Source organism: Protomyctophum bolini (assembly GCF_963924005.1).
Source record: "Protomyctophum bolini genome assembly, chromosome: 16".
Classification (NCBI taxonomy): domain Eukaryota; kingdom Metazoa; phylum Chordata; class Actinopteri; order Myctophiformes; family Myctophidae; genus Protomyctophum; species Protomyctophum bolini.
Window position 1 is genome coordinate 10,655,032 of NC_137877.1, and position 24,426 is coordinate 10,679,457.

The 24,426-nt window shown below is 43.4% G+C and overlaps 2 protein-coding genes across 4 annotated transcripts in view; one reads left to right on the forward strand and one right to left on the reverse strand.

The window, feature by feature from the left end:
* The window catches only part of vwa8 (von Willebrand factor A domain containing 8), a 120,576-nt gene extending 106,121 nt beyond the window's left edge, over positions 1 to 14,455 (reverse strand). Inside the window, exons 1-12 of the mRNA XM_080786562.1 lie at positions 14,202 to 14,455; positions 13,314 to 13,391; positions 12,925 to 13,058; positions 11,648 to 11,758; positions 5,953 to 6,120; positions 4,860 to 5,024; positions 4,654 to 4,703; positions 4,115 to 4,223; positions 3,274 to 3,378; positions 3,027 to 3,155; positions 1,691 to 1,825; positions 477 to 554 (exon numbers count right to left, since the gene is read on the reverse strand). Coding sequence (XP_080642688.1) covers positions 477 to 554; positions 1,691 to 1,825; positions 3,027 to 3,155; positions 3,274 to 3,378; positions 4,115 to 4,223; positions 4,654 to 4,703; positions 4,860 to 5,024; positions 5,953 to 6,120; positions 11,648 to 11,758; positions 12,925 to 13,058; positions 13,314 to 13,391; positions 14,202 to 14,343 — 1,404 coding nt within the window. The 5' untranslated portion in view covers positions 14,344 to 14,455. The remainder of the gene's footprint in view (positions 1 to 476; positions 555 to 1,690; positions 1,826 to 3,026; positions 3,156 to 3,273; positions 3,379 to 4,114; positions 4,224 to 4,653; positions 4,704 to 4,859; positions 5,025 to 5,952; positions 6,121 to 11,647; positions 11,759 to 12,924; positions 13,059 to 13,313; positions 13,392 to 14,201) is intronic.
* Positions 14,456 to 16,285: 1,830 nt separating this feature from the next.
* The window catches only part of dgkh (diacylglycerol kinase, eta), a 75,289-nt gene continuing 67,148 nt past the window's right edge, over positions 16,286 to 24,426 (forward strand). Inside the window, exons 1-2 of one of the 3 annotated variants that reach the window (XM_080785790.1) lie at positions 16,286 to 16,546; positions 17,662 to 17,826. In XM_080785790.1, coding sequence (XP_080641916.1) covers positions 16,496 to 16,546; positions 17,662 to 17,826 — 216 coding nt within the window. In that variant the 5' untranslated portion in view covers positions 16,286 to 16,495. Of the gene's footprint in view, positions 16,547 to 17,299; positions 17,827 to 24,426 lie in introns of those variants that run through there. The other 2 variants (XM_080785789.1, XM_080785791.1) reach the window with 2 other exon arrangements.

Here is a 24,426-nt window from a genome sequence, read left to right on the forward strand (position 1 = left end):
AGATACTTCTTCCATGTTTAGCTGCAGCTCATCATTTAGCCCCTCCTCTCCCACTGCTGGTGGAAGTGTCAACGCAGGGCAGACCCCTCCCCGTGACACCACAGGTCACGACCTCTGGAATGCCAGTGATGTCTTTGCCAGTGATTTACTTCCTCTGACATGCATGCACTCATACACACACACACACACACACACACACACACTTCCTAAATCACCCGGCTGGAAAGCTTGACTTTAATGGATGCGTATGCATGTCCGCTGTTACAGATTTAGCTACAGCATCATAGCTGAGAAAACTTGAGGTGTCCAAGAATAATGTTGTTTCTGGTTCCTTATACTAATAAGAACAGATTGTGTGTGTGTGTGTGTGTGTGTGTGTGTGTGTGTGTGTGTGTGTGTGTGTGTGTGCGCGTGTGCGTGACAGAGTAATCTCATTCTGATAGTTCATACTATGGGAAAAGACCATTCAGCCTTACCTGGTAGAGCATGACTTGCTCTGTGCTGTAACCCAGCATCTCTGCAAACTCTCTGGCAATCACCGACTTGCCACATCCCTATAAAACACAGTAGTACTGTTAACACACAGCAAGGCTAATAATCACTGACCACCATTACATGGACAATATTTCTTAAATTCAACGAAAATTATTCTGCTAAACTGTTACGAATCTAAACAGTTATGGTTGAAGACCCAGATTAAATGTTCTAAATTCAACTGTAGCTGTGCAGACTACCAGGTCATCTCAACATCAATTTGGGATCCACTCAGTATGATGAACCAGACAAAAATACAATTAAAAACTGATTTTGGCGTATGCATAAAACGTTTCCGTAAAGCTCAAAATGTTGGGTGTGGATGGAACAGAGTGGCTTTCCGATGCACCGCCATTCCAACTATGTGACTTCCGCATGTCTTTAGGTTTAGGGGACAGGGTTATTAATGACTGAGTGTGTCAGAATGGTGGTGCCCATGTGCACATTTCTGTAAAGCTCCAATTCTTGTCAATTGTACCAGCTACATGATAGCTCGGGTACGATTGCGAACAGCATATGCGAGCCTATAGCGTGTGCATGCTGTAACATACAGATTAAATCAATTTTCTGCCCAATGCATATACAGTAGTGTGTCCACAAAATACAATATTTGAGTAGTTTGGCATTTCAACTCATTTTCATAGTATATTACATTACATAGTATACATAGTATATTAATGCCCCAAGGTCAGACAGGCACCAATATTCAAGTCTGTATGGCCATCTTATGTGCTGCAGGCTGTAGTTTACAAATCCTGGTAGGACACACTATGGCTTTTTGATATATTATTCGGATAATACTTGAAATTGATAAAAGTACAGCTATAATCGGGCAAAAAAATAATTAAGTCATTCCAATCAGAGATAAATGAAAAGATAGGAATAACTTTTTATATGATTATTGTATGAATATCTTCCAGTTGAAAAGATTTAATGGGTTAAAACCATCCTCAACCCGATTAAAAATAATTTCTGATCAGACCAAATAGGACCAGTGTCTTCCAATTGAGGTGTTTATGGAATTTTCATTCTGATTGAGATACCGCATTATTATGATTAATAGTGGAATATCAATGTCAATGCGGTGACTGTTTATGTGTGTGTGTGTGTGTGTGTGTGTGTGTGTGTGTGTGTTACATACAATAGGTACACATACCTTGGCCCCTATCAGACACATGTCCTTGACCATGTGTGACTGCATCATCTCAGCCAGAAGCTGGGCGTGGCTTCCCGTACTGATGAAGGAGGAGCTACCGTTGGGTGGGCGGGGCTCCTTGGTGCCCAGCGGGACCTGGAGTACAACAGAAAGAGGACGTTCGTCAGTGACTACAAATGATGCAATTTACTGAACTGAATCTTTTAGATCTTGGATGGGAGCAAAGTACATTTCATTCAGTATAATACTTTCAGACAGCTTGTGGTACGTATTTTAGCGTTTTACTGCAAAACCAAAAGATTTTTGCTGTCCCACAAAATGAGAGCATAGCTACAAAAAGCCCTGATGTTTGTTACATCATTTCCGTGGCTACAAGTCAACCACAACTATTCCCTGAACTCTGGGATCTTGCAGTGCTACTCGGAGCCCTCCGACACCGAATCCACAAACACTGTTTTCATTGTTTTTTTCTTTTTCACCCAGTTTAAGAAGGAGTGATAGAGTGAGTCTCTCTAGAGATCTGTGGTCAGCTTGCAGCATGGTGGTCGCAGATAAGAAGGCCAAACTACTGGTAGGGTCACTGTGTGTGTGTGTGTGTGTGTGTGTGTGTGTGTGTGTGTGTGTGTGTGTGTGTGTGTGTGTGTGTGCGGTCTGACAAATAACTCCATTATGTGCATAAAGAATGGATATGTCTGCAGATACTGAATGAATGAATGAATGAATGCATGCATGAATGCATGAATGAATGATGCTGTGTTTCTCTAGTCTAGAGCTACAGATATTTCACTTTTTTTTATTATGGTCACTGTCAGCCAGGCCTCGTGGATAATAATAAGTGCATGCTCGTAAACACAAGAAGTCAGATTGCCAAGAGCCTGTATAACAACTCTCACAAAATTCCATAGTGAATAAAGATTCTGGATTTATTATTTTGACATTCTGATGAAGCCCATACATTGGGCTGAAACGGGTCTGTTTTTAATGCGTCGCAATGAATAAAACATGCGTGCAAAAGCTGCACCAATGTCCTATAGATTTATATTTAATGGAACAATATATATCGTAGACAGCAGTGCTTTTACATTTTCAAGGGCATGTACTGTAACATCCACTTCTGGAAAATCTGAAAATTGACCTTTTCTAAAGGTTTGACGTCAGGCTTTTGTAGCTGTAGGCTGTAAAGCGTCCCGGTGCTGTGAAATGCTCGTCTCTCTCCACAGACTTTGCATTGAGACGTACTGCTCAATCAGAAGAACTCGTCGATGCCGTGCCGCTCGCTGCTGGTGTGAATTAGGCAATCATCGCAACCACTCAGCTGCAACCACTCAGTCGTTACCTGAAAGCTCACGTCCTTGTCTGCAACGCGCAGCGTGACGTCCGCGTGGCCCTGGTTGTCTGTGGACGGGGCCACGCTCACCACAGCACTGGGAGCAGGATGACGACGACCGTCCAACAGCTCAAACCTCTGGGGAGAGAGAGGAGTTCATATGACGAGTGGGCGTATAGGCCAGCATTGTGCATTGTGAGAGAGTGTGTGTGTGTGTGTGTGTGATGTGAGACAAAAAGGCTATGTGTCCTCTTACACTGAGGACTCCTTCCACGGCGGAGCGCCCTTCCTTTCCCAGCATGCTTTGATAAGGGTAGAGTCTCTGGACCAGCTGCTGGGAGGACAGCATGGGGAACACATTCTGCAAGCAACACAACAAGAGCAAAATACTATTTACGTCCCAAATAAAGAGAGATTTTGTGTTTGTCCGGCCGGGACCCAAATTAGTGAAAACATCGCTTCGCGCCACGTTTTGAGCTTGTAGATTGGCTATTTTCATTACTTCTTAAACATTTGTTTTCTAATTTCTTAAGATTTTTATTTTATTTTATTCATGAAATTACTGAAAAATCATTGAATTTAGTTTATAATTCAGGAAATAAATAAAGATTTTTTTGGGCACGTTTTTTAAAAATGTTTTGAAATAAAAATAATTAAAAACCAAATGCAGGAAACAAAAAATAAGGGGACCCATAACAATGTATCCCCGACACACACAGATGGGTCCCGACCTTAGAGTATATATGAATAGAGATGGCATCCGAATTCTCCTTCCATCCAATTGCATTAAGTTGCTCAAAAGCGCATGAGGCGATTTCACTCCTCCTTCCGGGTAGGAACAGAGTGCATTCTGGGATGGATTGGGCCCAAACACATGAATGCGCTGCCGTTGAACGTGCACGAACGCGCACGAACGTGCTGCCGTCGTGAACGTGCACAATGATAGTCAATGGACCAGCGCGTTCATGTGTTTGGGCCCACGCTGCAATGCCAAATCCGGCCACTATGTCCATTTCGCCTCAGGGTTTCCTCTGGGTGCCGTCTCTATTCATAATATACTCTAAGGTTCCCAGTGGTTGTGCACTGGTGTATCTCACCAGCACTTGTAGAGCAGACGGCAGGTGGTCGATGGGGAAGTCAGGCAGGCCCAAGGCGGAGGACTCCTGGGAGCACAGCGTGGTGGCCAGGGACAGCAGCTGGGACACCCTGGTGTTTTCAAAACCACACTTAGGTTAGGGCCGCAACAGATTTCTTTTAAAGGGTTAACCCATTTTGACCTGGGAACGATTCTGCAAATGTCTTCTAAATCCTGACTGTTTTCTTGAAAAAGCAGTTTTTCTATGTCAGTCGTTCTCAAACACTTTCATCTCACTTTTCACGATTCTTCAAAAATAGCAGACCTACAAGCTCGTAGCGTGCCACTCGGTGGCGCGCTATGAGCTTGTAGATCTGCTATTGTTCAATAGCTAAAGCATTACATAATGCAACACCAAAAGGGGTTCCCGCCCAAAATGGGTTTAAATCGATGACAATTAGCCCATAAGGCGTTGCAATGTAGCTTGTAGATCTGCTATTTCCTTTTTTTTTGCCGTTTTTGGCACAATACCGAAAGAGGACATGGTTATGGTGACTATACCTCTCAGCTGGAACATTTGGTCCTGCCGTGTATAACAACTCCAACTGGTCCTGAGGGAGGGAGTCGCAAATGAGTTAGGATAAATGTATAGGAGCGTCGCTGTGTGATCAAACAATCAATAATTCAACTAAGACAATGAGAGTATAGCAATAGCACTGTTATTAAGACAGGAAGACGTTTGACTTCTCTGCGATTGTTGCTCTGACCTTGAAGGGCAGGTAGTAGACGTCTCTGGCCTGGAATCGGGAGCGGAGCGGCGGGTCCAAGGGGTTGCCCTTGTACTTGGGGACAGGAAGTCCCAAGGCAATGACCCGGAAGTCTTCGCTCACTCGGACGATCTTCCAAGAATCCAGCTCCTCTTTAGCGTGATCCTGGAATAAACAGATGAATGTGAGAGAGGGCAAAGCAGGCAAAGCCACAGAGACATAGAGTACGAGAACAGTCTAACCTATATATGGGCTGTATTTTGCGTGTCTTAAGTACCAGGTCTTATTCCCTAACTTGAGTAAACTAAAGACCTGGAGGCGTGATCAATGCTCTTTGGCCACTCAGAATAGCCAAATGGCATTGATCACGCCTCCAGGTCTTTAGTTTACTCAAGTTATAGGGAATAAGACCTGGTACTTAAGACACGCAAAATACAGCCCTATAGTCTCTTGCACAGCACATTATGAAAATAAATAAATACACGTACTAATAGTAGTAGAGGAGTGGTAGTACTAGTTGTTAACCCATTCTGACCGGGCACCCATTTTGGTGTTGGCATCATGTTATGCTTTAGCTATTGAAAAATAGCAGATCTACAAGCTCATAGCGCGCCACCGAGTGGCGCGCTACGAGCTTGTAGGTCTGCTATTTTTGAAAAATCGAAGAACGACTGACATTTTTTTTAATCTGATCTCAGGTCAGAATGGGTTGATCAGACCAGTGTGTGTCCAGTGGAAACCTCGTATGAATCTGATCTCAGGTCAGAATGGGTTAACTAAGCTGTATCTCAGTATTTCATCTCCCAGATCTCAATGACTTTTTTTATTTTTTTACCATGAAGCCTAGTGTCCCTATCCTGGGCATGCCATGATAGGCGATATGTTAGGCCTATATAAGAAATGTAGTGTAAAGGGGGAAAAAAGGAGGGAACCAAGTACAGAACCCCAAAAATTGGCGCGTATATAGGGTTTAAATAGCCGCGCCTATTTTTGCTGGAGGACACACTTCTATAGAAGACACGCTGACTTCTATGGAATCACAAATGACTGAAATCAGTCACGACGGCGACCGAGAGAACTTGAAATCCATTACCTGCAGCAGTTTGTCGTAGCGCTCCGCCGACATGAGGAAGCGTCCGTCCTCCAGCTGCATCTCCCGGTTCTCCAGCAGGTTGTTGAGGACGGGCAGGACGTTCCTCTCGGCCTTCTCCAGACCCTCCAGCACCAGGATGCGGCCCTCTGTCGCCGCCCGCACTGCACACTGGAAACACGCACGCAAACAGGAACACATTGAAATCTGTTCCCGACACGTGTGTGTGTGTGTGTGTGTGTGTGTGTGTGTGTGTGTGTGTGTGTGTGTGTGTGTGCATGCGTGCGTGCTTGCATGCGTGTGTGTGTGTGTGTATGTGCGTGTGCGTGTGTGTGGGAGGATTGTTTCAAATCAGCAACCATACAAATTATATGTCCACCCCAACCCACATCAACACTTCAAGCCCTCGCGTTGTCGCGTCCTTAGCTTGAAAACCGTTCTTTTCAGTGAACGAGTATCAATTAGGCTCAGCGGGGTGAAATACGTTTAAACAACGAGCAACCTTTTAATATGTATCAGCTCTTACTGCCCACGCTCCATTGAACAATACAGGCTCGCCATAAAGCCTTCCTGAGGATGTCCTCCGTTGCTTCTCGTATACTCACAACAGCCCTCAGACATTTGCAACCACGCTTTCAAAACAGAAAGGACTATTTTCTGCCACCGCCGAAATTGTGGGATAAGAGTTAGTTCTGTCGGATTAGTTGACTTTGCGTGTTTGTGCAAGGGCATACGCGTGTGCACGTGCGTGCGTGTGTGTGTCTATGCATTGTGTTAGTGCATGTGCAGAAATCAAACAGCTCTGACTGACGTCAAGAGGCAGGAAACTCTAGCTGTCTGGGAGGACCGCAGAGCGAGTGGCCATATAATTAGGTTAACATGTAAATACGTGGCACGTTGTGTGGAAAGCGGAGCCATAAAACTATAGTCGGGACCAGATGCTCTATATTTAACTTCCCAATCCATTTTCGTCCCCAACGCTATAATCAGATAATTGTTAGAAATGTTAGTGACGCAGGACGGTGGTGGTGGTGGGGAGAGCACCGCAGGCAGGCCATGTGCTGAGCCTGTGACTGACACTGCAGAACTTAAGGAAAACATCCCCACCGAATACTGTAAACACTTTCCTATGAAACGGTCTCGTTGAGAAATAGGTCAACGATTATGTGGGTTATATAATGTAGAGCGCATGAAGAAGATATTCGTGGTGACTCACGGGACTTTTAACCTATCGTTGTACACAGCGTCCATTCCCTGACTCGTGAAGTGGGTAATAACTAACCCCACCCCATACAGTATGTAACCTGTCAACTATCAAGTTTCACCTGTGGGAGATTTTGTGGCCTGGAATGAAAATCTATACTATGCTATACTAGCTAGTAGTTACTTTATTGACACAAATGTATAAAACATTGGGTCCAATCAATCAAAAACCCATGAATAAAAACTTTAAAAAGGTAAAATAAATAAAATTTACAATACGGTATACAACACAAAATCCCTTTGCAACCAGTAAGACGCCTGAGGGCGAGGACCTCGAGCTGGAGCGTGTCTTGAGTGTACAGGGTTTGATGAGGTTAGATCAACATAATGGAATGTCAGAACAGGTCAGCTCCATATATGGAGATCTAAGGGTGGCAGCGGGGGCAATGTCTTGAGTGTACAGGCATGTAATATACGCAAAGTTCCTCTGTTAGTGCACACAAAGAGTGAGCTCAAATCACTACACTAGTGTACTCTGATGTCTTGTGTGAGGGGACGCAGCAGCATGTGCTGTTCGTTTTGTATACCAGTCTCAAATACGCTGCTCAGGTGGTATGCGACATTTCCACACGCAGCGGACAACCGAAACCGTGTAAACTATCCTCAAATAGTCCTCAATGTAAGGTGTACTGTTGGTGTTGGTATAGAGTGCACAAAAAATAATTTCACCCACTACTTCTGTAAACCTGTGATGTGACAATATATATATATATATATATTGCACACATATGTGCCACTACGGCGTGTGTCTAACAATTCAAAAGACCATAACTCGGTTGACGTCAATCTGTCTGGGAACTGCCGGTAGACCGTTAGCTTACGAACAACAATGTGTTATTACTTGTATGTGCATGCACAAACAAGAAAGCTACGTAGATGCTGACTGCTCCTTGAGAGTTGCTCAAACCATTTTCACAATACAAAATGACTCACATGCAGTCAATCAGGTCGGGACGTGTTGTGTGTGTCCTGGTTGTGCTCGACAGTGGACCTCTTGGTATAGGTAGTCACAGTATGATGTACTATAACCAAAACTTGAAGATCTCACATGCCTTCCCCATTTTGCATAACAAAACAAACTATCTATTTTTCATGAAACCAAGCTTATTTTTTCTTGTTTTTCCCTGTGTGTGTGAATTCTAAGCATTCTGGGTCTCAGTAGAGAGTGTCAGTTCAAGTGGAGGTGGGAAGCTATTTTATTATTGTCTATTTGGAGCGTGGGTTTGAGGTTAGGTGCCTTACATAACAGCTTGTGCCGACTTGGGAGAGGAGGTGGTTGAAGATGGCAGAGAAAAGGCATGCCTATGATTACTTCTATATCCATCCTACGTACATCTGGACTTTTGGGGGAGGAGAGATGGAAGTTGAGGAGGAAGGGACAAAGACAGACAGAGAGAGAGAGAGAGAGAGAGAGAGAGAGAGAGAGAGAGAGAGAGAGAGAGAGAGAGAGAGAGAGAGAGAGAGGTGGATGGAGCGAGGTGTGGAGAGATGGTAGAAAGAGAGCCAGCATAGGGGCTGACACATAAAATCTGCTTATAGAACTTCAAATCAGCCCAGGACCCATAGGAATATTTCCGTGTTCTAGTTAACACACAAACACACCTCTAACTGACACACCTACGCTCACTCACCCCGAGAGAGAGAGAGAGAGAGAGAGAGAGAGAGAGAGAGAGAGAGAGAGAGAGAGAGAGAGAGAGAGAGATGCCGTGGGGAGCTCTAACTCACACCCACACACAGCTCTTTCTATTTCTGTGTCTGTCTTTTTCAGGTTTTGGTGTCTTCTAATCAACTAAAAAAGGAAAGGGTCATGATTTGTTCATTCACAGCTTCTAATACTCACAAACTAACACGTGTGTGTATACCAGACATGTTGTAGATGCACATACACAAATAAAATGTTTACATGTTTAAATGTTTACACGCAAGCAAACACATGAGATTTGACACTTTAAGGGGTATTTCGCTATAAAAACACATTTTAATGTCTACTGAGGCATTTGTGTATGCACCCCGGACAGTTGCTTAATTCAATATTTATTTGATATTAATTTAATCAGACACACACCCCTCCTATATAAACACAACTATCTTGTCATGGATGCACACAAGACACAAGAAGTAGACCCCCAAAAACACCAATTAGCCCAATCGGTAATGCTGTAGCTATTCAAGAGCAGTTTCCACGGAAACTGGTTTTCATTTTTGGGAAGGAGGTGAGACAGAAGGGGGGGGGCTTTCCTTAATCCAGCCGTAATAAAATCTAAAATACAACTCCTCTTCCTGTTGTATCAATGGATGACATGGGACACAGTGTTAGAGATTCAGACAGCTTCCCACTAAGCATTTTTCAGGATTCTTAGATGTCTCTTTAATCACAAAGCCACTCAGAGAAACAAGGGCCAACAGCACTCGGTCTCAGTCCCACTGAATCAAAAAGAGAATATCGTATTACTTGGCTGGAATTTCCCCAATTCCAAATGGTCACCTTCCTGGGTCCCAAGAGTAAATTAAACGAGTAATGGAAAAAGATTATAATTCTGTCTCCATGGGGAATTGGGAATGATGCTTGAACCGATATGCAATAGTTATTTCTATGCACAGATATGACTATGAACTAATTAACACAAATAAATATCTGGTCACGTTTGAAACGTCCTAACCACGCAAAAACAGGTTTTTTCACCAAATCATCCCGATTTACTTTATTGACGTTAAAATAGCTGATCTAGTTCAGAGTCTTGCATTACTCAAGCGTTTAAACCATAGACTGTAAAAAATATGGACAAAGCGTTCCCCGGGTCTAACATGAATGTAAAATGAAGCCTGAAATCCCTTGCACTGTAAGTCGCCATCTTTCAAGATCCATTTGAGCCCAGTTTGGCCATTGGCTGGCCCAGACAACGAGGCGGGACTTCCCCCCTTCTTCTTCGTTGGTTTTTATTTTGACTCGAGTGGGTGGGGAATCCCGTTCATGAACTGTAACGGTAGCCACGCCCCTCAGAACATGCAAGACTTTATGGTCATTTTTTTTATAAATGGGGCCATCATTTTCCAAGAAGAATATTATGACATTAGAAATGAGACTTTAAACTAGTGACTGGAAGCGAAAAGTATTCATGACCATGTTTATTATGGTAATACAGTCTAGGTGAAGTTGGGCCCAAATACATGGACTTCTATGGGGCTATGGGTTTTTTTGAGCCCAATGATAGCGCCACAACAGGCCATTATATGAACTTTCATTTCCTTAGTGGCTTCACAAAAAATCTGTCTGACTGCCCCCCTGGTTTAAACTGAATGTTGAAATGAAATTAATGTGTGCCGACTCTGAAGTATCCTGGAATTCAATGTTGCATAGCTCTTAAACTGATTCAATGTGCTATGGCTTTAATGTACACCGATACAGATACTTTAATGTACAGTATTCATTATTCAAGTAAATAGACTTTGTTACTGTCCACCAACACTGGTTAATGAACAGGCTTCATGGTGGTTTCTGCAGACCCCTGGGAATGATTGGATGATGAGCTCTGATAATGAGGAGCTGCTGATCTCCATGGTTACCCGACTGTCAAATCTGCCTCTAACCATTTTGAATTACCCTATTGTCGCACTTCCAAACATCAATCTTTCATCAAATTTAGAGGCCCTCATCTATGGAACTCCCTAGATGCTTCACTTAAATCCTCATTATCCTTGCCAATATTAAAAAAACATCTAAAGAAATATCTTATTACTTCCTCTCTGTAGATTACATGTTTTACTTTGATGCTTTATATTTTCTTTTGTGTGTTTGTTGTTGTATTGTTTAATTCCGTTTTTTGTGCAGTCTGTGTTTTTATTTCTTTACTGCACAGCTGCCCCCCTTTGCCAACTTTTGTACTGTTCTTTATGAACTTTTAATCTGTTTAAACCAATGACCTCTTCCTACAGGAAAGGATTCCAAATAAGCCAGCTGGCTTCTTCCCTTCCTTGCATTGCATTTTTGTTCTTTGATATGTTATTGTCTATTTTTTGTACTACATGCTAAATAAATAAACCTAAACCTAAACCTGTGTCTCTCTCTCTCCGTGTGTGTGTGTGTGTGTGTGTGTGTGTGTGTGTGTGTGTGTGTGTGTGTGTGTGTGTGTGTGTGTGTGTGTGTGTGTGTGTGTGTGTGTGTGGGGTGGGGGAGTGGTCTGAACCGTCATGCGCGTTGAATCTAGGAATTGGCAACCCACGTGAAAATGTATTTTCAGTTTCTTCAAAACTCATGTTATTGTACAAACACTCGTATACCAAAGATCATTATAAGAATGTACGAGATGTAATCTATTTAACAAACATCCTTTTGTTTTCAATAAATCAGGAATAGTTCCAGCCCAAATGAACACCCTACGCAGGACATTACAATGGTCCTGTGGAGGGTTGTGTTTGACAGCAGTGATGCACCTACCTGATCTATGTAGAACGCCGTTCCTGAGCGGATCTCTCTCCTCTGTTTCAGGTCTGTCTCTGTGGTGTCTCGAGACAAGGCCACGTATTCTACCTCTCTCCTGGTCAGCTCCTGCTCAGCCACAGCACACACACACACACACACACACACACACACACGCCATTATTAAACAGCAGCACACCACTTCTCAACTCCACACCTAAGCACAGTGACAGTGTCCCATAATGCACCAGTGACACATTTTCAAGCTTGCCTTTGATGACGTGAAAATCTGCTATTTTCAGCAAGTGAGTAACACCATTGTAATGGAGTGTACAGTAATATTAAGATTATACACATTCATATTTGCTAAAAGTCAGTAAGAGTGAAAGTTCTTGCATAGCAAATACAAGTCCCTACCTAGTACCTAGACGTATTAGGTAGAATTATAATAGAATCGTTAACATGAACAAAGAAATAAGGCAAGCAACATAACATGACATGATATAAAGCTTTATTGGTCCCTACATGAACATTATAGAAGTCCGGAAAGGGAATAATGTGCTACCTTTACAAAGCAACGCTTTTAGCAAATACGTTTAATTAAATTATATGCATCCATAATGTCACTCCCTTTGTTGTCATTGGTGCCACTCCAGGTTTATCTCTTGTCAGGTACACACTACACAGAATGTTTCACTGGCTCTATACTGACTTCATCAAGCAGATTTTGAATATCAGAAATTGAATTTATTGATCAAATATCATATGTCTTTACTGGCTGAAATGTAAAATTATTATCATGAAGAATTTGACTTCTGTAAATGTAAAATAACTTCAGCTGTACCTTAAGGCTATGTTCTCCTATTGGGAGTGTGCATGCACAACGTCATGTAAATCGCACGTTGCGTTCATGATTTGAGGCATTTGTTCAAAACGGACCAATCCTGCAAACTTTGGAAGCCAATATTAACCAATCAGGATGGAATATGGAAAATCCATGTTGATCACATGACTAGTGTCGATGTACCTACCGATTTGCATGATGTTTGTACAAAATATGTAGGAGTAAAAATGATTTGCAAAAATATAGCTCCATAACGTGTGTGTGTGTGCACAATTTTGCCAAGAATGGGGCAATGGTGCCAGAGATTAGCTGGTCGCAGTCAGACGGACAGGGTGCAAAACATAGTCTTGGCCATGCCCTCGGCCTAGCAGAGACAATTAGCTAAATAGGCCAATAAGTGTAGTAACCCAGATTTTTAAGTGCAGGAAGGATTGTGTGCATGTCTTCTCACCAGGTATTGCATAGCTATGGAGCGTCTCAGGGGTCCTGGTGGTCCAATGAGAAAGACATCCTGACCTAGTAGGTCTTTCTGCATGATCCATCGTAAGTGCTGGGCAACTGTCTGAGGCAGGGAGTCTGGTGATACTATAGCAGACAAAAAACAACGCTCAGAAAAGGTTGGGCAGTTCTCATCCTCTCTCTCTCTGTCTCTCACATACACTACACACATGCGCGCACACATAGCGTACACACTGCGTGCACGCACACGCATACACACACACACACACACACACACACACACACACACACACACGCACACACGCACACACAGTCACAGTCACACACACACACACACACACACACACACACACACACACACACAGGTATATGTATACATACTGTGTTTGACAGGGACAAGCTCTGGATTCCGGGGTGTTTTCAGTTGATAAGAAATATCTCCTATCGTCACTGTGTCACCTAGGAATTAGGCACATGCAGGCAAAATTTAAATGAGCACAACAAGGACCACTTCTTTCACAGTGCTGTCATACAGCTGTAGGAGTCCTAAAGTTCATTGTGGTAATTATGATGGACAATAAGTTGACATATTGAAATGCACAGGCTAGTGGCTACATGCTGTACATGGCACAAAGGACTGGACTGTCCAAGACTTGGACTCCAAGTCGCTTCGCAGAGAAGACATGAGTCTGTGGCTGTGGATGAGTCTCTGGAGCAAAACACGACACTCACACTTTTCAATATTTGTACTGTTTCATAGTTCTCTCTTAGTCTTATTCCTTATTTAATGTAAATACAATTCATGTGATGTGAAGCTTGTGAAACTGTAAACTTGTGATGTGACAAAAAAAAGAAAGAAAGAAAAAGCGTTGTAGGAGCTAGTCTGATAAGGATATCAGTCTTTTTGTTCAGTTTATCGGCATCCCGACCCTATAGTAAGTACATACATCTTCACCATAATGAAATGAGATAACTCTTAAGGGCAATACAGTGCATTCAGTTTAGCTAACAGTTGTGTCTAACTTTAATACTTGGACTAGCCCTGAAACATGACTGTCATGATGCATGGTGGTACCTTTGACACACTTCCAGCGTCACAGCGTGACACTGTGACGGGTGACGACACCGGGTGCAAGCTAGCTCATTAGCATATTGCTAGAAAGCTGTCAATCTTTTCAACCTTAATTTACACGTTTCTCATACAAATAATATAGTGCACTACACGCCAAGGCAACTCTCCAGTACTAGGTCTAGCTGTCCTACATTTACCTGCGGACGTGTTGAGCAGTTTGACCTCATGAGCCCTCCATGTCCAGCCGTCCCTGCCCAGCACAGCTCCCACTATGTTTCGCATCCTCCTGGCAGCGACAGCGGCAGCTGCTGTACTTTTACACAATGTCTGATAATGCATGTTAAATACGAAGTACACAACGTTTCTCCCCTTGTTTATGTCGGTTTAACGTTGCTCCTCATGATGGTTTCATAATCTCGCGCAGTGCAACTGCATTTAGCAGCAGGCGGAGGATAATACAAGTTGGACAAAGTGGTCCGAAAATAAAGTCTTCCGTAGTGGCATGACGGTTCAGACCAAATGTTCCTATCGTTGTGCACTATATGTGCAGAGATAACATAGTAAAACGCCATTCTAGAATGCTGCTGCTGTTCATAGTTCATTAATATTACTACTACTACTACTACTACTACTACTACTACTACTACTAGGCTGCTACTACTAGGCTGCTACTACTACTACTACTACTACTACTAGGCTACTACTACTACTACTACAACAATAATAATAATAATAATAATAATAATAATAATAATAATAATAATAAGGGTAACAATAATAACACTAATAATAATAATAATAATAATGGTAATGATAATGATAATGATAATGATAATGATAATGATAACCAGTAAGACGCAATGAGGGCGAGAAGCCATATATGGATCATATCTTAAGTGTACAGGGTTTGTTATGATGAATTCATGTTCTGTTCTTTGACTATATAGAAGTGTCTATTTACCTCTCTAAATGTTTTGATGAATTGAACATGGTGGACCCTCTTGTAAACAAGTGTAATGCTTAATTGGGTCGTCCACTCACAGTTAACTGTTTTTGTATTGAGTTTGTGCTTGAAATGTATTGTAATTCTGCAAATTGTTAATAAATATTTCAATCAATCAATCAATGATGAGGTCAGAACAACATCATTGGAATGTCAGAACAGGTCAGCTCCATATATGGAGATCTAAGGGTGGCAGCGGGGGGCCGGGGCAGTGTCTTGAGTGTATACAGGCATGTAATATACGCAAAGTTCCTCTGTTAGTGCACACAAAGAGTGAGCTCAAATCAGTACACTAGTGCACTCTGATCTAGCCGCGCGGCTGCACTAATAACTTTCTAAACTATCTAAACGTTTGATGTTTGAGGTCAGATGTAGAGTTGCTCGCTGGGCTCCATATATGCAGATCTAGGTGATGATCCAGCACTTCTCCATGTATGGCCATCCAGGGTTTGATGAGGTCAGTGTCGTGATCTTCATATATGGAGACGGCCATATATGGTGGCGTGACGTGTCACGAGGAGCGATGTCACAAGGCGTGACCATATGGAAGCGTGATGTCATGAGGTGTGACCACTATATGGAGGCGTGACTGACAGGAGATGCACTTTTTCATAGTAAACTGCGACCTTCAGTCGCAATAATACTAATTACCGGTAATTGTTTATTTGTTTATTATGCATATTAATCATGTATGATTTATGTTTTTTCATGTTTCTCTTTATTTTGGCTATTAAGAGCAGCATAGAAGATGATGACAATGATGGCTTCATGTGCGAGGAAGAGATGCACGCCTATACGCCTATTCCACTGTATACTGTATAGGCTACAGACCTATCACAAGCCTTGCAAAACAATGAAATAAATACAGCCTACCGGTAATTAGAAATGTTTATTGTGAATGTGTGATTGTGACAAGCCTATACTATGTGGGGAATGCATATAAGAGATAGGCAATCATCCTCTTTTTCACAACAAAATTCCCATTTGTCATTTTCATCTTCCAAATGTTGCCCAAATACTTTCCTCGTAGTGAATTCAATGAAATATGCTGCCTACTTTTAATTCGCATACATAATATCCGCGTATGAATCGTATTAAGTTAATAGACTACTTTGATTGATTGATTTAGAGTAGAGTAGACTGCTGCCGAGAATACCACCCGATGGATGACGTCATGTACAGTAGCTTTCTTTCTCCCGGGTTGTCCTGTGATCCCCGTGCCGTGCCGTGTCGTTCCGTGCCGTTCATTCGGGCTGGCTTTTTGACATTTATCACGTGGAGCGCGCTGGGCTCAACCCTTGAAAGACTAGCGAGGGAAAAGACGGACAGTGATCGAGTGGGAAATGTAGGAAGAGGAAGCGGAGGTGAAATAATCCCGGCTGTCCAGGGCTCGTATATGAATGGTTTTTAGAGTAACTGGGCAGGTTCTGCATTCCTCCACCATTCCCTGATTTCCCCGGAGCGGACCGGACAGAGAGGACTGGGACTATGGACGATGTCTACCATTACACCCGCAGCCCTGTCTGGGAGGAACTGCTGGTTAGTCATTTTCCAACAAAGGACACTTTTTACTCTGTTTCTTGATTTCAATACGAGCCTGTCCTCGTTTGCTTTTAGGGCATGGGATAACTCGTCTCGACGGAGTTCTTTGGTTGTTTGTGATTTGATCTGTTTTGTTTTTACTTTGGGGTGACTTTGTGCAGAGATTCATAATGGTAAAACTAAAAGGTTAACGACGGATGAGGATGTGCAGTAGGCTTCTCTTCTCTTGTCGTTTTGGTCATGATCATGTCAATAAAAGCTCACCGGTATTTACTTTCGGTTCGATTTCATTCTTATACTTCTTATTCTTACTTCCGTTTTGCCACGTTAAGCTAAAAAAATAAAATCGGCGTAACAAATCACAACAAGCGGGGATTGACAAATGTAGCCCATTGTTAAATTAAGGGAATCTACAATCTATCTAACAATCTATAGGCCTACCCGAACAAGTTTTACTATTTCCTCTCACACTCACACATCTTTTTTCGTAGACTACAGCATTGTTAACTTTTGGAGGAATTGGAGCCCATTCATTAAACCAACGTATGCGTTTTGTGGCAAAAAAAAGAAAAAAAGAAACAACAAATATATCCCAAAATACCCCGAATTATTTAATAGCCTTAGTTTTGATCACTAATTAATTTACTAAACAAACACACACGACATGGATGTTTGTTAGTCCGCCGCTAGGGTCTGCCACGGCAACGCGCAGCGTCCGGGACTGTGGCTGAATGACAGCCTGCCTGCCAAGCCGAGCCGAGGCGGTCTCTAAACGTCCTCAGTCTGGTCTTGAGTCTGACCATGTAGTCTGTGTCGGGGCCATAAACACCAGGCAGTAAGCAGCAGGTTTTATGGTGTGTGTAGTGTGTGTGTGTGGAGACCATTTCCCACCGTACCGCGACATGCGTCTATCAGCTCACACATCTCTGAGAGAGAGAACACAGCGGGCTTTATTCTAGCGGCTACAGGCAGCCAGCAGTGGGAAGATGACAGCGAGGAAGGGCGCTTTCCAACCGCTGTCCAGCAGCTCTCGCATCCAGGAGAGAAGGAAGGGAGCGGCTGACCGCATGATGAAGGCTAATCCCGAGTGGTGTTATTACTCCCCGCTACAGGAGCCGGAGAAAGGGCCCCCGTCCGCCGCGGGGATCCATGCGAACGTCGTGGGGGCTGTCGCGGGATCCGGAGCAGCGGACGAGTCGTCAGACAGCGAGGCAGAGCAGGAAGGCCCCCAGAAACTCATCCGGAAAGTGTCTACCTCTGGACAGATAAGGAGTAAGGTAAGGACGGTAGCCTATCCACTATATGTCGAGGCATCAGGCATTTGATAATGGCAGTTTAGGGTTTAGGCAATTTGATCGGTTCATATAAACAGGCTTAGACTCTAATGGTTTGTTTCACGCTCAGGATCGCAGTGATAAAACTGACTTGACAATCAACATGTGTTGAAGGGCAAATAACCATAGGCTACTCGCTTTGCACAAGAGCAGATATGCTTCAATTGTTTGCAATTGTAAATTAAAGTAGTAAAGTAGGATTTCACGGTGTAATAAATGATCTATCTGTTCATTCTGTTGTATTTTATCTCTGCTTAGAATTCATGAATTAGGTATGTGTGCATGCAGCTGTCTTGCTCAACAGGTTGTAGAAATTAGACATTTCAAAAGATTCAAACTCAGCACTCATATAGGCTATATAGCTCAGTTGTTGATATATTTTATTATAATTAGGCCTAATACTACTATACTAATAATAATTATTATTATTATTATAATAATTATTATAATAATATAATAATTAATATTATATTATCATACCTTGTTCATTGTCATTCAGACTTGGGTTGTCCTTATAAGACCACTGGTATGCAAGCATGCCTTAATTGGACTATAGACCTGCAGTTATAAGAGGATGCGATATATTCTGCTCCTTCACACTGACACCTAAGCTGTGCTGGCCCACTTTACGCAGTAAATGTCATGAGCGTCCTCCTCCCAAGCCAATGGATCCATTTAATTATTGACCGTCCCGTCCTCCGCCCTGCGTTAAATTATTCAATGTGGGAGGTATATATATAGATGCTATGGGGCACGGACCAGTGCGCACGGTTGACTGGCTCTGCTTTCCTTATGCTAATTATCTGACCAGAGGTGTGGAGTAAAGTAGCCTAAATTGGTGTTCCACAAACAGGTATGAGGTCTGGTGATATGTGGCAGACAGTCAGTGCGGTGCTCAATGTTAATATCCTAGTTCATGTGTGTGCGCAGCTTGGACTCACGACCCATTCACTATTCACTAAGTCTGCTATAGTGCACACCTGTAGAGTCTATATATATATATGACACATTCTTCATTCACCTGTTCGGAGTTAAAAAAAATCACACTCACGTGAAGTGAGGGCCGCCCGCTGTTGCTGCCACATGACGTCGCTGCTTGAAGCAAACATTAAAATGGTAAATGGTGCATTTTATATAGCGCCTGTATTATCCAAGGCGCTTTACATAGATTGTGCATTACATTCACCCATTCACACACACATTCATTCATACACCGATGGCGGCGGAAACCGTGCAAGGCACCAGCCAGCACATCAGGAGCAATTAGGGGTTCAGTGTCTTGCTCAAGGACACTTCGACACTGACTCTGGGGGAGCCCGGGTTCGAAGTTCGAACTGGGAACCTTGTGGTTTTCCACCGGCTACCCCTGAGCCACCGCCGCCCCCGTAGTCCATGGCTGCTAAATGGCGTCACAAGTGGGCCAGTGGGGGGGCCTGTTGATTTGTGGGGGATTGCTGATTTTTTGGGGGGAGCATGAATAAGACAAACATTAAAAGTCCATAGACTTGGCTGCCACATGAAAGGCAGACGTAGGGAGCGGATATATATATAGCGCCCCCTCAAAGATGGGTGTATGAGAGGTTGATCAGGGGGCAATGATATGACTTTGTTACTTTGTTCTCAAGGATGTAAAGTACACTGCGGCTTAGTGCTTATACAGTAATGTACACTGAACTTGAAGGGATATTAATGACATTGAGTGAGCTCATCTGCTCTCTGGGACCCTACGTCTGTACTGTTGGCTATACTGTATGTCAAGCATGAGCCTGTCTGCTTGTTACACAATGGTACTGTGACTGTACCTTACTGTACCGTACCGCACCGTACCGTAGTGTAGCATACTGCAGTTTTGGCTCACCCCTGTAAATAACGTTTTCATCCATGGCAGCTCTCATTGTTAAATTAAAACGTATACTGTTAGGCAGCCCTGGACTTACAGTACATCAAGGCACCCACTTTGAGAAGCCCTGCTGTACTGTGTTGCATACTATACTGTAAAAACATATATTGGAGTTTTCTTCCATGTGCCCAGTGAGTGTATAATGTATGGGTCCATTTGGATCAATGTTCACAATGAAACCATCACTGGAGATTTTACCATGTCGTAACAAACTAACTACGAATGAGAGGCAGCAGTGAGTGTATCTTCCATCTGCAATGCAGTGTATGTTTGTGTCCTGTGTGTATATAGAGTATGTGTGTGCGTTTGTATCATGTGCCTGTGTCTGTCTGTGTGTCTGTGTCTGTGTGTGTGTGTGTGTGTGTGTGTGTGTGTGTGTGTGTGTGTGTGTGCGAGGGACAAGTGCTGAGCAGAACTAATGGATCATGCAGACACTAGCTCACTGAGTGTTCTTCCACCAGGTTGTTTGCTAACCCCCGGTGTGTGTGTGTGTGTGTGTGTGTGTCTCTCCCTGTCCACCATGGCTCTGTAGTCGGAGACACCCTGCACATCTCTCTATGTGTATTGGCTGACTCCATGGCAACACTGCCTAAGAGAGAGCCGATCGGGTTGAGGAGACATGTACTCTCTCAACACATCAGAACAAGTCTCAGATTCAGCAATCTGCTTTATAATGACATACATTCAATGTTATTGTGCCAGGCCAGCCAGACATTCTGTTTCAACATAGTCTCATATGGCCAGACTGTCGTCTCTCGCAATTTTCAAATGCCTCTGTCATACAGTCTGGAGCACGGAAGCTCTGATCACAAGCAAGTGATAAAGCAGGTCATTTCAGGAATCTGATTGGTTGACGGCTTCCTAGCCGTGCTCAAACCACGATATTGGAACAGCTAATCAAAACAGAGAAATCACCTGGTCTGTTTCTCAGAGCGCACGCAGCAGACTTGGTGGCTATGGCTATTTGTGGTCGTATTAGTGGCTACAAAAAATTGATTGATTTTTAGCGAATATCTTAGTTTTAAGGGTAACTGTTGTATAATTGTTCCTTATCGTCATGAATGCACTTCTGCTCTGCATTATAGAACTCACCTGCAGCATCGCAGGCGTGCATTAATGACGATAAAGAACACCCTCTCGTCGCGTGTAATATTGTCTAAGTGAAGCCTACTCCCCACTTCCGTTTCGTCTTTACAGTCGCGCAAATGTATCGTAATATAAATTGAAATCATATATACCGTAGCTTGCTGCTTAGCAGAAATGGGGAAAAGAATTGAACGGAAATGGCAGCTTCCTTACTTTCTGGAGGTGTAGTTCCAGTCTATATAGCATTCAGAGATTGTTGAATAGTTGTCTGGCTACGCGAGACTAATTTCAACACAGTACTCGCAGGAAACGTGTCATGTGTGTTCATGAATCAAAGTACAGTATCCACACTTATAATGCAAACATTGCAAAGCTTTAGACTCCCTGACTGTGTGCTGCTGATACTGTACAGCCAACTCCCGGCTCTCTGTCTTTGAATCTATATCTGTACCCATTTGACGATGATAGCCCTTCATAAACTCATCACAACCGGCCGATATATTGATGTGTGTAAATAGCGACGACTGTCGATGATAATGCACCGATAAGCGTTGATGCACCACTGCAGAGATGAGGCACACTAAGCTCTCTGATGCCTGATTGTCGCCCATCTCTTAGAGAGTAATGGGATGAACGCACACAGAGGGAATCTGATACTATGTCATATGGTACCCATTAGAAACTCTGCCATGTCTCCATCTGTCCATCTATCTCTCGCTGTCTTTTACGCTCTCTCTACCTTCTCTATTTCAAGTTTCTTGCTGTCATACAACTACAAATCACCAGTGGTGTTGGTGTAACTGTAAGCCATTAGACTGGTAGAGCTATTATTAACCCATTCTGACCTGAGATCAGATTCATACGAGGTTTCCACTGGACACACACTGGTCTGATGAACCCATTCTGACCTGAAATCAGATTCTAAAAATGTCAGTCGTTCTTTGAATTTTTCAAAAATAGCAGACCTACAAGCTCGTATCGCGCCACTCGGTGGCGCGATATGAGCTTGTAGATCTGCTATTTTTCAATAGGTAAAGCATAACATGATGCTAACACCAAAATGGGTGCCCGGTCAGAATGGGTTAACTGTAGCAGCCTACATGCAGAGAGCTTTCATTTATGGCAGAGTCGGAATCCACGCGTTGCTCAGTGTTCATTAACGTTAACGGTCCACTCCTTTCACACCTCGCTCTCTCTCCTCTTGATTTGCTTTTCGCCGTTCCTTTTACCATCTTCACTCCCTCAACCCGACCATCCCTTCTTCTTCTTCCTGTCCTTTCACGGTGTACTAGTGCCGTATAGCTGTGGGGAGCTTAATAACCTGGGATTGATGGCTGTGTGATTGAAAGCAGAGCCCAGGGGGCATTCTGTCTAGCCTAGGCTTGTGCTGGGCACTGGCTTTCCTCTCAAAGACAGTGTGTGGCTGCCACAGGCTGATCCACACATCAGATAGTTTGGGGAGTTAATTACACAATATTTAATTTGTACAAAATATATCTCATACAGAGAATTCTACTGTGTAGGGGCGTAGGAGGAGTTACATGTAGTGGCCCATGGGCCCAGGAACAAATTCATTGTCCTGGTGCAATTGTTACTCGTGTACAGTTTGTACACACTGTATGTACGTACACAAGACGCAACAATAAAAAACCTTGAACAGAGGGGTATAGTCCAACTCTACCTCGCCGTTGTGTCAGATCCAATACACACACACACACGCGCGCGCACACATGCACGCACGCACACACTGACTTACTGAAATTCATTGTGTAGTGCGAAAAATGCCTTTTGTGCCCATCTCTGAACCTGGAGATAATTGCATGCATTAGCCATGCAAATCTCCCCTTATCACCCTTGTAAAAGCTCATAGTCCATACCAAGATGTGAAAATGGGTGTGCATAACTGGTGATGTTATAAGCGGGGACTCTACAGACAGAAGAATTACACCTTCTCAACGACGACCAGATTGCACTTTTCCATTTTGCCACAGTGACAGAAAGGCGGACAGAGGAGGGGGAGGAAGGGTTGACAGGGTTACAATTACACCCCTACAAATGTAACAGTGTGGTGAGAGGGATGGAGAGGCACAGATGCGCACAGTGGGAGGAATGGAGAGAGAGGGAAGGAGACAGGGAGACAGAAAGACAGAGAGATACAAAGAGGGGAGGAGTGGAGAGATTTCAGCAGCAGCCCCTAAAAGAAATGATTGTACTGGCTCCACAATCACTGCACTCTTTGTCAGACGGAGAGGATGAGTGGGTAATGGGGATAAATCAGTGGCTGACAAAGTAGGCAGATTCCAGGCCCAGACAAGAGGCCTGTCTCTCATCACCTCAGTCAGTATATAGTATGCAACTGCCACTCTACAACACTCAGCAATTGTCTTAATAGGCCGGGCAATTACGATTACAGCAATTCAGAGCAGAGCACACACACACACACACACACACAGGGAAATCCGGAGTGTTCATTTAACGTTCAGCTGGATGTTTCTGTGTGGAAGGCTTTTGTGGTTGACTTAGTCAGACAGGGTCATTCTTTGTATACAAGGGATGCCAGGTTGAAATTGTTGTTGTATTGTTGTGTTCTTTTCGTTGTTTTGAGATTACATGGCAGTAGCCATGGTTCACATGACACTCGTACTTCGCGAGCATCCCTGGCGAAACTTCAGCCTGGAATCTTTGGGACTGCTACATTTTCAGAGCAAACGTGTACATCAACGTTCAGATTTCAAATATATATAAAGTGCTAAAGTGGCCACTGATTCCTGGATCGGCTATTAGCACCCGTGCATTCCGCGTTGTTTAATAAAAAGACCTTTTTTCCTCATAGGCTTTCAACTACGCACTCGCAATTTGTTGGGAGGTGTGACATTGCACTCTGATAAACTGGGTGTGTTCGATATAGGCACACTGACCACACTGCCAATACAAACTAATAGGCGAGTGCGCTCCTGGTGTGCAACTGTGAGTTTTCCGAACACACCCTGTTTGAGAAAAATAGCGGAGGCGCTCGGATAAAAAAATCCTTTTAATAAACAATGCGGAATGCACGGGGGGGGGGGGGGGGCGTGCATTCGCAAAGTTCTAACATCCGTGGCACTTGGGTGAGTGCTTTATATTTGAAATCTGAACGTTTATTTACACGTTCGCTCTGTAACGGTCCCAAAAACAGTTGCTGCATGAGTATAATTGGTTGCATAATTGCCAAATTACTGTCAAAAAAGGATAAATAATAGCTGATATATCAACCAGACGATATATTGGTCTGGATATGGTCTGGATAACCCAGAGAACGGATAGAAGGAACATTCCTGGGGTGCCCGCTGGCCTAGTGGTCCATTCGCAAACCACATAATGGGCTGACAGCGTGTCTCTGGTTCGAGTCCCGATCCCGACGACAGAATTCCCGTCTCTATTCACTATGTCCTATCCTATCAGAAAAATATTGCAAAAAAAAAAGAAAGAAGAAGGAACATTGCTGAATTTGCAGGAAAGAGAGGAATGAGAGACGTGGAGCTATCAGTGACATGTGCTCCCTCACCTCAGCATCGCCA